This window comes from Cebus imitator, unplaced genomic scaffold, assembly GCF_001604975.1.
Source record: "Cebus imitator isolate Cc_AM_T3 unplaced genomic scaffold, Cebus_imitator-1.0 Scaffold0, whole genome shotgun sequence".
Classification (NCBI taxonomy): Eukaryota; Metazoa; Chordata; class Mammalia; order Primates; family Cebidae; genus Cebus; species Cebus imitator.
In genome coordinates, this window is record NW_016107315.1 from 1,909,679 (window position 1) to 1,921,355 (window position 11,677).

Below are 11,677 nucleotides of genomic sequence, written 5' to 3' on the forward strand. Positions count from 1 at the left end.
AGTTTTTTGGCAATGAATATGTTATAAGTAAAAGAATGACTACAAATAAAAGGAAATATAAAAAATTAAGTCTGATGCTTTTTTTCAAGGCCATTTGATTCATTCCTAACTGCAGCTTTCTCTTCATCCACCCATCCACTGGAGCCGGCTTTCTGGGTCACTTTTTAACGTGCATCCTTTAAGGCAACCACGATGTTGGGCTGCAAACCAGGAGAGCCCCACTATAATAGGGTAGGGAGCCAGGCTAGGAATAGGAAACAGTAAGAATATGAAACAGGATGAGCACCTGAGGACCCTCTTAAAAATGCAAAAAAAAAAAAAAAAGGCTTTTTACATTCCAAAAATGATGCAGAAAGTCAAGTCTCAGGAGGAAGGTTTGGTCTTAACAGTGAAATCTGGAAAAGATACAGGGAGTACAATACTTGAACGATACGCTGCAAAGATTTCTTTTGGCTGGCAACATTCGGTAGATACAGCTGTTTTGGTGGTTATTTTTGTAGATTAACATGGACCAAAATATGGCATCATCTCACTGGGCACGTTCACTTCCCAACAGTTCCAGAATGTGGCACTAGATCTGTGCTTGCTGCCTTCTAACTATTCAAAGCAGACTCTGTATCAGCCTTTCTAGCTTCTGAAATAAAGGCACAGGAATTATAGGGAAGCAAAGTGAGTGATCTGGGCATGGAGGGCTTTTCTTCCATTGCTGTGCAGTTTGGAAAATTACCATCCATTCAGGTTTCACTGAAACCCGATTTTTCCAGACCCCAGAACAAATTGTAGCCAGAAGCTCTGTTCTTCGTCAGGAGGCAATTACACCTCAGATTTAGCCAGGATCTTGCCCTCTTCCCTTAGAAGACAACTTTTCTATGTATAGGTATCCTGGCTCTCCTTTTACCCAGGGGGTTGGGATACAGTCTCTAGTTCTCTAGAAAGACCCCAACTGTCCCAGGGTTTCCATTTTGTTTTTTTACCATTGCACAGGTCTCTGGATATCAAACCTTCCTAATATCAGCGACTGAAATGTCTTACAGCCTTTCCTCATTTTTGTTTCTCTTTAGCTAAAGATAGCAAAAGTAAATAATCCCCATCTCCATTGTTGGAGATCCCAGGCAATTAACCTTTGGAGGAGCTTCACAGAAGTTAGAGAGCCCACATAGGTTGTCAGAGTTTAACCCCTTGCCCAGAAAGTTAAGGTTAGGAAACTTGGTTCCTATTTTCTGTTCAAATACTGCTTTCCTTTGTTAGAGATAAACTTTCTTTCTTTTTTTTTTTTTTGAGACGGAGTCTCACTCTGTCGCCCAGGCTGGAGTATAGTGGTGCGATCTTGGCTCACTGCAACCTCTGCCTCCCGAGTTTAAGCAATTCTCCTGCCTCAGCCTCCTGAGTAGCTGGGATTACAGGCATGTGCCACCACGCGCAGCTAATTTCTGTATTTTTAGTAGAGACGGGGTTTCACCATGTTGGTCAGGCTGGTCTCGAACTCCTGACCTCAGGTTATCCGCCCTCCTTGGCCTCCCAAAGTGCTGGGATTACATGAGTGAGCCACTGCACCCAGTGAGATTAACTTTCTTTTAAGGCAAAGAATCACTTCTATGATAGAACCTTCAAAATAATCCTGTTGACTACAAACAGGATAATGCAATTCATATATTCATATATACATATATATATATATATATTTTTTTTTTTTAAGACGGGGTTTCACCATGTTGGTCAGGCTGGTCTTGAACTCCCGACCTCAGGTGATCCGCCCGCCTTGGCCTCCAAAGTGCTTGGATTACAGGCATGAGCCACCACGCCCGGCCAGTGCAACTCATATATCTTGAATGTGGTGGTGACTGCATGACTGTAAATGGGTTTCAGAACATAAAACTAGCCACTAAAAAGGCTGATTATTTTTGGAGGCAGAGTCGGCTCTGTCGCCCAGGCTGGAGTACAGTGGCATGATCTCTGCTTACTGCAACCTCCACCTCCCCGGTTCAAGTGGCATGTGCCACCACACCTGGCTAATTTTTGAATTTTTAATAGAGACAGGGTTTTAAGTTGGCCAGGATGATCTCGATCTCCTGACCTCGTGATCCGCCTGCCTCTGCCTCCCAAAGTGCTGGGACTACGCGTGAGCCACCATGCCTGGCCTGCCTTTCTGATTTCTCATGCCTCGCCTGCCTTTCTGATTTCTCATGCCTCAGCCACACCAACATGCCTGGCTAATTTGTTGTATTTTAGTAGAAATGGAGTTTCGTCATGTTGGCCAGGCTGGTCTTGAACTCCTTGAGCTCAAGTGATCATCCCTCCTCGGCCTCCCAAAGTGGTGGGTTTACCAGCATGAGCCACCTTGCCTGGCCTAAACAGGCTTGCTTTTTTTTTTTTTTTTTAAACTGTACTTAAAAGTCCACCTAAATTAAGAACACACAATGGGCGGATCACCTGAGGTCAGGAGTTGGAGACCAGCCTGGCCAACATGGTGAAACCTGTCTCTTCTAAAAATACAGAAATTAGCTGGGCGTGGTGGCAAGCGCCTGTAATCCTAGCTACTCAGGGGGCTGAGGCAGGAGACTCGCTTGAACCTAGGGGGGTGGAGGTTGCAGTGAGCTGAGATCATGCCATGGCACTTCAGTCTGGGTGACAAGAGTGAGACTCCATCTCAAAAATCAAGAACACCAACAACAATCCGGTTTACTAACATGGAAAAATGTGTAAGATTTGACACTAAAAGGGGCAAGGGTTGCATCTATAAGGTTTATGTGCATATTTATGAAAAGAAGAAGGGATTTGGAATTTAAAACTGTATCCTCTGGCTGGGAGCAGTGGCTCATGCCTATAATTCCAGCACTTTGGGAGGCCCTGGAGGGCAGATCACCTTAGGTCGGGAGTTTGAGACCAGCCTGGCCAATATGACAAAACCCCATCTCTACTAAAAATACAAAAATTAGCTGGGTGTGGTGGTGAGCGCCTGTAATCCCAGCTACTCAGGAGGCTGAGGCAGGAGAATCGCTTGTACCTGGGAGGCGGAGGTTGCAGTAAGCCGAGATCTTGCCACTGCACTCGCCTGGGGGACAGAGTAAGACTCGTCTCAAAAAGAAAAAAAAAAGTTATGAAGCCGGGCGCAGTGGTTCATGCCTGTAATCCCAGCACTTTGGGAGGCTGAGGCTGTTGGATTACCTGAGGTCAAGAGTTCGAGACCAGCCTGGCTGACAAGGTGAAATCCCATCTCTATTAAAAATAAAAAAATTAGCCGGGCATGGTGGCACACGCCCATAGTCCCAGCTACTCGGGAGGCTGAGGCCAGAGAATTGCTTGAACCCCCGAGGCAGAGGTTGCAGTGAGCGGAGATCACGGCAATGCACTCCAGCCTAGGCGACAGAGCGAGACTCCATCTCATTAAAAAAAAAAAAAAAAAAAAGATGTGTGTAGTCTACTGTATATCACAGCCCAATAAAAATAGTAAAGAGGTGGAAGCTGTCTAAGCGGGCGCTGCAGTGGAGTAGCGGTCAAGCCCGCCTGCGAGCGGTTCACCTGATTCACCCCCAAAACCGGATCCAGCGGCGTTCCCGACCCCTCAGTACCCCTTCCGCGCGGCTTACGATTGGGGCTCCTGTAGGGGACACCCGAGCCTTCGTAAAGGGGTGTTGCAATCCCGCGCAAGGGCCCCCAGCTCCCAGGCATTTGCCACCTTCCGACACCCTGGGGAAGGCCCTGCACGTCCCGGCCCTTCCCTCCCAGCAGCCCGCCGAGCCACTACTCTTGGCCGCGGCAGCGCTGACGTCACCGCCCCCCTCCCCGCCTCGCGCGGCTGTTCCCGCCCCGCCCCCTTTCCCGGCGTGCGCCGCGGCTAAAGCTCCTCGCCCTCGGCTTCTGCCTGTCGCCCCAAGATGGCGGACACAATGAGCCGGCTACGCGCTAGTTGCCCCTGAGGTGGCTGTGAGGACCAACGATCGGCGAGGCTCCACAGTCCAGGCAGAAGACCGTCGTCCAAGCAGGAGGAAGGGGAGGAGGCGGCCCAACTGTCGGCCGACTTCCCGCTAGCCGCCGGCGCGGCGCCGGCCCCGCCTGGTTGGCCCCTCGGCAGCCCGCCCGCTCGCCGCCGGGCCCCGCCCCGGCCCTGCGCCGCCGCTGCCTTCCCCTGCCGCCGCCATGAAGCTGACCGACAGCGTGCTGCGGAGCTTCCGCGTCGCTAAGGTGTTCCGCGAAAACTCGGACAAGATTAACTGCTTCGATTTCAGCCCCAACGGCGAGACGGTCATCTCGAGCAGCGACGACGACTCCATCGTGCTCTATGACTGCCAGGAGGGCAAGTGAGTGAGGCGGAGGCCCTGGGCCCGGGTCTCAGTCCCTCCATCCCTCCGGTGGCCCAGCACTGGCCCCCTCGGCCCGCCCTCCGTCCCGACTTCAGCCCCCGGCCTATTTTGCACGCGTTCCTGCCGGGGCCACCTCCACCCCGTAGCCGTCCAGGAGACCTTTTATTTTTTCTTGTTCTAAAAAAAAAAAATTGCGATAGTCACAATTATGGCATTATTATTTGTATGTCTAAGGTCTCCTTAGAGCGCTGTGCATCGCTTGCCAAACCCCACCTTGACCTTGACCTTTAAACGCCCGGTCCGCCCACCCCGGGCCCAGCAGGTAGCGTTTTCAGCTCCTCAGGCTCTCTAAGGTGCTGGTCATCTCCGGCCTCGACGCAGGACTGCAGGGGCTGCTCTCCTGCCTCCTTCGGCAGCTCTCTCTTCTGCCCTCTCTGCTGTGACCTCGATTCCTCCCTGGCACTCCGCCCATCCCCTGCCCCTCAGGTTCTCGCGACCTTTCTGCCGTCAGGCCGCGTGGTTTGCAGTTCTTAGCTGTCAGGATTTATTTGTTGTGCTTCTTTGAGCCCCCTTGCTTTTTCTTCATGTTCCTAGGCTTTCTCTTACTCCGTCAGAATCGGTGCCCACGTTCATAAGTGAACTTCTCAGCAACAACTAAAACTTCCTTTTTGCCACACACAAACACGAACTTTGCCGTCCCATCCTGACCTGAATGTGAGCTTCCGTTAAAACAAAGCAAGCATCGTGGAACAATTTTGGGTTTCCTTTCATCCTTTTTTTAAAAATTATTATTACACATGTTGGTCCACTTTGAATTCCAATTCTGACCATGAGACTTCTATGTTGCTGCAAGTCATCTGGAGACCCCACCACACCTGCATCTTTTCGCAAAACCTAAGCATAGCACTTTGCCTTTTTCCCTGGGGGGTCCTTGGCAGCCCCCTCACCGCATGCCTGTGGACTTGCAGCTCCTTGGAGCCAAAACTAGCTTAGATTAAATTCGTTTTACCCTCAGCCCCCTTCCCCAAGAAGGCTTGCTGATGTTTGGTTTAAATGGGTGGTCCCTGGTTTTGTCCGACTTGATTTTGTTACTTAGTAACACATCTTGTTTTTTTGAGATCTTGGGTTTTTCTCTACCTTCTCCAGCTGTTTATTTTGCTTTTTTTTTTTTTTTTTTTTTTTTTTTTTTTTTTTTTTTTTTTTTTTTTTTTTTTTTAACTGGTGTCTTTCTTTTGGAACGTGTCTTTTCATTTGTGAATTGATTATCTGAGGTAACACTAGTTTGGACTGAGCTATAGTGGTATCCCCTCCCCCCCCAGTTTTTTCCCACTGGGGCTGTGAGAAAATATTATGTAACTCGGTCTAGATCTGCCTGCAGTATGTGGCAGGGTGGTCTGCAGTGGTGGTCTTAAGGAAGAGGAAATTGTTAGCTGGGCAAATAGTTTGAGTCAGCGTTACTCATTTAGTAGATAGATTTCTGTCCTGGTCTGGTCACTTGAATCAGTTTAGAAGAGGAAGTAACATTTAAAGGTATGGTAGTAGCGCTGGAGTTGTAGAGTCCTGGAGGAACAATTTGAAGCTGGCTTGCATGAAACGTTTAGTGCTTATGCACAGATTAGAACCTCTTCCTAGAATATGAGGATGGAGATATATATCCTCATTTAAAGAAAATGAAGGTTGTGATAACATTTCTTTGCAATTTGTCCCCAAATTTAGCATAATTTCTATTTGGGAAGTATAACCTTGACATGAGTCCGGCCTTTTTTTTTTGAGACAGTGTCCCCCTGTCACCCAGGCTGGAGTGCAGTGGCACGATCTTGGCTCACTGAAACTATCGCCTACCGGAGTCAGGCGATTCTCCTGCCTCAGCCTCCTGAGTAGCTGGGATTACAGGCACCCACCACCGTGGCCTGCTAATTTTTGTATTTTTAGTAGAGATGGGTTTCACCTCACTGGCCAGGCTGGTCTTGAACTCCTGACCTCAGGTGATCCACCCTCCTCAGCCTCCCAGAGTGCTGGGATTACAGGCGTGAGCCACTGTACCTGGCCAAGTCCTGTCTTGTTAAAAGTAAAATGCCAATTTTGTGACATCAGGCAGTTTATTCACTCAGGTAGCATTTTTATGTAATTACAAACTTATAGAAAGTTGCAACAGTGTTTCAGAGAACTACCATATGATTCAATAACTGGTTACATTTTCTGCATTTGCTTCATTACTGTATGTAAATATTTATATATATTGTGTGCCTCCTCCCAAGCCTTAGAGTTGGAAGTATCAAGCCCCTTTATCCCTAAACACTTCAACATGGATTTTCTTTCCTTCTTATTTTTTCCTGAAACGGAGTCTAACTCTGTGACCCAGGCTGGAGTGCGGTGGCACAATCTCGGCTCACTGCAACCTCCACCTCCCGGGTTCAAGCGATTCTTCTGCCTCAGCCTCCTGGGTAGCTGGGATTATAGCACACCCAGCTATTTTTTGTGTTTTTAGTATAAAGAGAGGGTTTCACCATGTTGGTCAGGCTGGTCTCGAACTCCTGACCTCATGATCTGCCTGCCTCTGCCTCTGAAAGTGCTGGGATTACAGGCATGAGCCACTGCACCCGGCTCAACATGGATTTTCTAAGCACAAAGACATTCTTACATAACCAGAGCACAATTTTCCAAATATAGGAAATTTAGTATTGATACAATACTACAGGGCATGCTCTTTTGAGTTTTCTCTGGTCAGTTGTCACCTTGTTTCATTATGGTCTGTGGTGAAGGAGTGACCTGGTAGTTGGGAGAGAACTAGGTTCTAGTTTTGCTTGTGACTGGGTATGTGACATTGGTCAAATCACTTCTCTGGATATTAGACAACCTCTTTAGCTTCCATTCTAGGCAGTAATGTGATGAAAAATTTTGTCACTAGTATAGGTCAAACCAATCTCAGAAGAAAAGAAGTATTTCCTTAGAAGGCATAGTATTGTATCTTTTTTTTTTTTTTTTTTTTTTGAGATGGAGTTTTATTCTTGTTGCCCAGGCTGGAGTGCATTGGTGCGATCTCAGCTCACTGCAACCTCCACCTCCCTGGTTCAAACAATTCTCCTGCCTCGGCCTCCTGAGTAGCTGGGATTACAGGCATGCGCCACTATGCCTGGCTAATTTTGTATTTTTAATAGAGATGGGGTTTCTCCATGTTGGTCAGGCTAATTTCGAACTGCCGACCTCAGTGATCAGCCCTCCTTGGCCTCCCAAAGTGCTGGGATTACAGGCGTGAGCCACCCCGCCTGGCCAGCATAGTATCTTTATTAGATGACATTAATGTTAGGATTTGGGAGTTTGAAAATGGCTAAAGCAAGGATTTGTATGCTTAGTATTTTCTAATTTAATGGTCATTTAAATTTTCTTTATAATGGAGTTCACGCATTGAGTGATATTTCAGCTTGGAAGAATATAAAGGATGTTTGTGGTAGGTGAAGCAAATTACTCAAAGTGAAAACTTAGTATTATTTTCTTTGTTGATGCTTGATCATTAGAATTATAGTTTGAGGAAGGAAGCTTACCAAAATATTTGAAAAATGTTGTACATGTACTTTGTGAGAACCACAGATGGATGCAGTACAATATAATCTTGCTTTCAGTTAGGAAATGAGGCCGGGTGAGGTGGCTCACACCTGTAATCCCAGCACTTTTGGAGGCCAAGGTGGGTGGATCACCTGGGTCAGGAGTTCAAAACTAGCTTGACCAATGTGGTGAAACCCTGGCTCTACAAAAATTGCTGAGTGTGGTGGCGGGCACCTGAAATTGCAGCTACTCAGGAGGCTGAGGCAGGAGTTTCTTAAACTGGGGGGCAGAGGTTGCGGTGAGCCAAGATTGGGCCACTGCATTCAATCCAGGGGAACAGAGTGAGACTCTGTGTCAAAAAGATAAAAATAAAATTAGGAAATGAAATGAGGTAATAGATTTCTGTTATTAGGAAAAAAAAAAAATCTCACATTAGTGTTTTTGATAAATTTGAGACAAAGAGGCCAGATCTAACTGGAACCAGAAATTTTCTTTACACTATTCCCTTTTAACTCATCAGGTTAGAGTTTGCTCTTCATGTTGTCCTTTTTTTTCCTTTGAGATGCTCTTCTTGCCCAGGCCGAAATACAATGGTGCTATCTAGGCTCACTGCAACCTCCACCTCCCAGATTCAAGCAATTCTCCTACCTCAGCTTCCCAAGTAACTGGAATTACAGGTGCCCACCATCACTCTTGGCCATTTTTTTTAATTTTTAGTAGAGATGGGATTTCACCATGTCGGCCAGGCTGGTCTCAAACTCCTGACCTCAGATGATCCAGCCACCTCAGCCTCCCAAAGTGCTGAGATTACAGGTGTGAGCCACTGAGTCCGACCAGGTTCTGTCTTTACAACTGTAGATGGGATGAAGTAACTGGTATAAACTACTTCCCCTGGTAGAAGCAAAGTCAACTATCTAGAGAGTAAGTATACAGCCACACACGCAGCCTCCCTCACTGGTTACCACACAGTAACCCCACATCACAACCTCAGAGAGTGGACTTGGCAAAATAGCCTTTGCTGATCTTTTTAGTAGTGAAGTATTACATTAGTAAAGGTAAGAATGTGGAAAATCCAGTGCATTTGTAGTGAGAAATCTTTTGGAAATGGATTTCATATAGGGAAGCCCTTGGCCTCACTTTAACAAAAATTGAAAGTGCAAACAATTGACTTAAAGACTGCTTGAGTCATGTGATTGTTTAGCATCTAGAGTCTGAGAGGATTTTACATTGAGAGGGTCAACTTTCCTTTTCATAAATTGGAACTCTTGGTAAACATTGGTACAGGATTTATGAAATCCTTCTAAAGACCTAAACGTAGGACATTATGTTAAAGGCTTTCCTGTTTTCTCAATTGGTGCATATTGGAGAGTTGTTTTAGCATTTGAATCTAGATTTACGTAGATATTTAGGTCTCAAATTTTTCTTTTTCTTTTTTTTTCTTTTTTGAGACAGAGTCTCTCGCTCTGTCACCCATGCTGGAGTGAAGTGGCATGATCTCAGCTCACTGAAACCTCCGCCTCCCAGGTTCAGGTGCTTCTTGTGTCTTACCCTCCCAAGTAGCTGAGACTACAGGCACGTGCTACCACGCCCAGCTAATGTTTGTATTTTTAGTACAGATGGGGTTTCACCATGTTGGCCAGGTTTGTCTTGAACTCCTGACGTCAGATCATCCACCCATCTCGGCCTCCCAAAGTGCTGGGATTACAGGTGTGAGCCACTGTACCTGGCCTCAAATTTTTCTAACTTAAGCAGTATGTATTAAAGTTTTTGGTTACAGGTTCTGCTGAGATCGGTTTTAGCCTTGCTCTTCCAGGTTCTGTAGAGGGAGACATTTTTAAGGAGCTTCAACAAATGGAGATTGGTAACCTCTAACTTGGAAATGTGTGATTTTTTTTTTTTTTTTTTTTGGGGCGGGGTCTCACTGTCGCCCAGGCTGTATTGCAGTGGCGTGATCTCAGCTCTCTGCAACCTCTGCCTCCTGGGTTCAAGCAATTCTCCTGCCTCAGCCTCTCCAGTAACTGGGATTACAAGCGTGCACCACCACACTCTGCTAATTTTTGTATTTTTAGTAGAGATGGGGTTTCACCATGTTGGCCCAGCTTGACTCGAACTCACTACTACAGGTGATCTGCCTGGCTTGGCCTCCCAAAGTGCTGGGATTACAGGTGTGAGCCACTACCATCCGGCTAGAAATGTATGATTTTACATTAAAGTAAAAACAAAGGAACTATTTAGCTGGTTTTGCTAGAGAAAGTTAGGCTTGCCTTCTAAAAGGCTCAACAAGTGCTTTTGACCTGTAGGATAGGAAGGATGGATATCTTCTGCAAGAGCAGGTTACACTGGCAAAGGCAAGCAGTTTTGCATCTGGTTTCAGTTTTGAGAAATGACTGCCATCTTGAAAAACATAAATAAAAGCTTCTTTCTAAATGGATGTCTTAAGAAAAGGTTGGCCTCTTGGGTTTGACATATTCTCATAGCCCTCTTTGTTGTAAGTTAGGACTTGTTTTGTGTGCCTTTTTTCCCAAGCAGATGTACAGCCATGCATCACTTAACGATGAGGATCATTACGTGATGTTTTTGTTGCGCCAGCATCAGAGTGTACTTACGCAAACCTGAATGGTGTAACCTATACACACCTAGGCTACATGGTATGACCCATTGCTCCTAGGCTACAAACCTGTACAGAATGCTACAGTACTAAATACTGTAGGCAATTGTAATATACTGTTAACTGTTTGTGTATCTAAACATAGAGAAGGTACGTAAAAAATAAAGAGTATAAGGGATTTTAAAAATGATACATTTGTTGTATAGGGCAGCTCCATTGTAATCTTATAAGACCATTATCCCATGTGCTGACCGTTGATCAAAATGGCGTTACATGGCACATGACTGTATTTTTTCTCAAAGCTTACTTTTGAACACTGTAGTAAAGACTGAATTGAATCCCCAGATTTACTTGTACTTCATACCTAACCTTGCTATTAGGTGTTCTGAAGTAAAAGGCTTCTTCAGGCGGCTGTTGCTTGAGTGTTGTTTTTTCCCTTTTGGAAGAAATTGTTTCTTTCCAGTGTTAGAACTTACCAGAAATGCTCACCTTTGCCACATCATTCAAGTTCTTCTCTTTATATGGAGATCCCAGATTTTGATGATGGAGAATTTTCATGATTTTCTGTCTCTATTTCCTTATCAGACCAAAGAGAACCCTGTACAGTAAGAAATATGGTGTGGACCTCATCAGATACACTCATGCGGCAAACACAGTTGTTTACAGCTCTAACAAAATTGACGGTAAGCAAGCCTCCTTTTTAGAAAGTTAAGGTCATAGTTTCCTTAGTTAAATAGTTTATGTAATCTTTGTGATTACTTCTGTTTTGACTATAGTTACTTTAGTTTAAATATTTTCATATAATGTTAGTAATGCTAATTACATTGTTTTGACTGAGGAAATGCTGGAAGCAAGCCATTAGCACTTTTGAAGGACTTGGGACTGAGTATGAAAGTCTCTAGTTTAGAGTGGGGAGTGGAAAAAGGAAGCAACTAATTGTATTTATGATTTGTACTTCCTGAAACTTCAAAGAACACTTTTAAAGCTGGGCGTGGCTTGTACCCGTAATCCTAGCACTTTGGGAGGCTTTGGCAGGTGGATTACGTGAGGTCGGGAGTTTAAGACCAACCTGGCCAATATGATGAAACCCTGTCTCTACTAAAAATACAAAAATTAAGGCCGGGCGCGGTGGCTCAAGCCTGTAATCCCAGCACTGTGGGAGGCCGAGGCGGGTGGATCACGAGGTCAAGAGATCGAGACCATCCTGGTCAACATGGTGAAACCC

The 11,677-nt window shown here is 45.7% G+C and overlaps 1 protein-coding gene across 1 annotated transcript in view; it reads left to right on the plus strand.

Moving 5' to 3' along the window:
- The first annotated feature begins 3,841 nt into the window (after positions 1-3,841).
- WDR82 (WD repeat domain 82) overlaps positions 3,842-11,677 on the plus strand; it is a 24,830-nt gene continuing 16,994 nt past the window's right edge. Inside the window, exons 1-2 of the mRNA XM_017544469.2 lie at positions 3,842-4,298; positions 11,038-11,135. Coding sequence (XP_017399958.1) covers positions 4,138-4,298; positions 11,038-11,135 — 259 coding nt within the window. The 5' untranslated portion in view covers positions 3,842-4,137. The remainder of the gene's footprint in view (positions 4,299-11,037; positions 11,136-11,677) is intronic.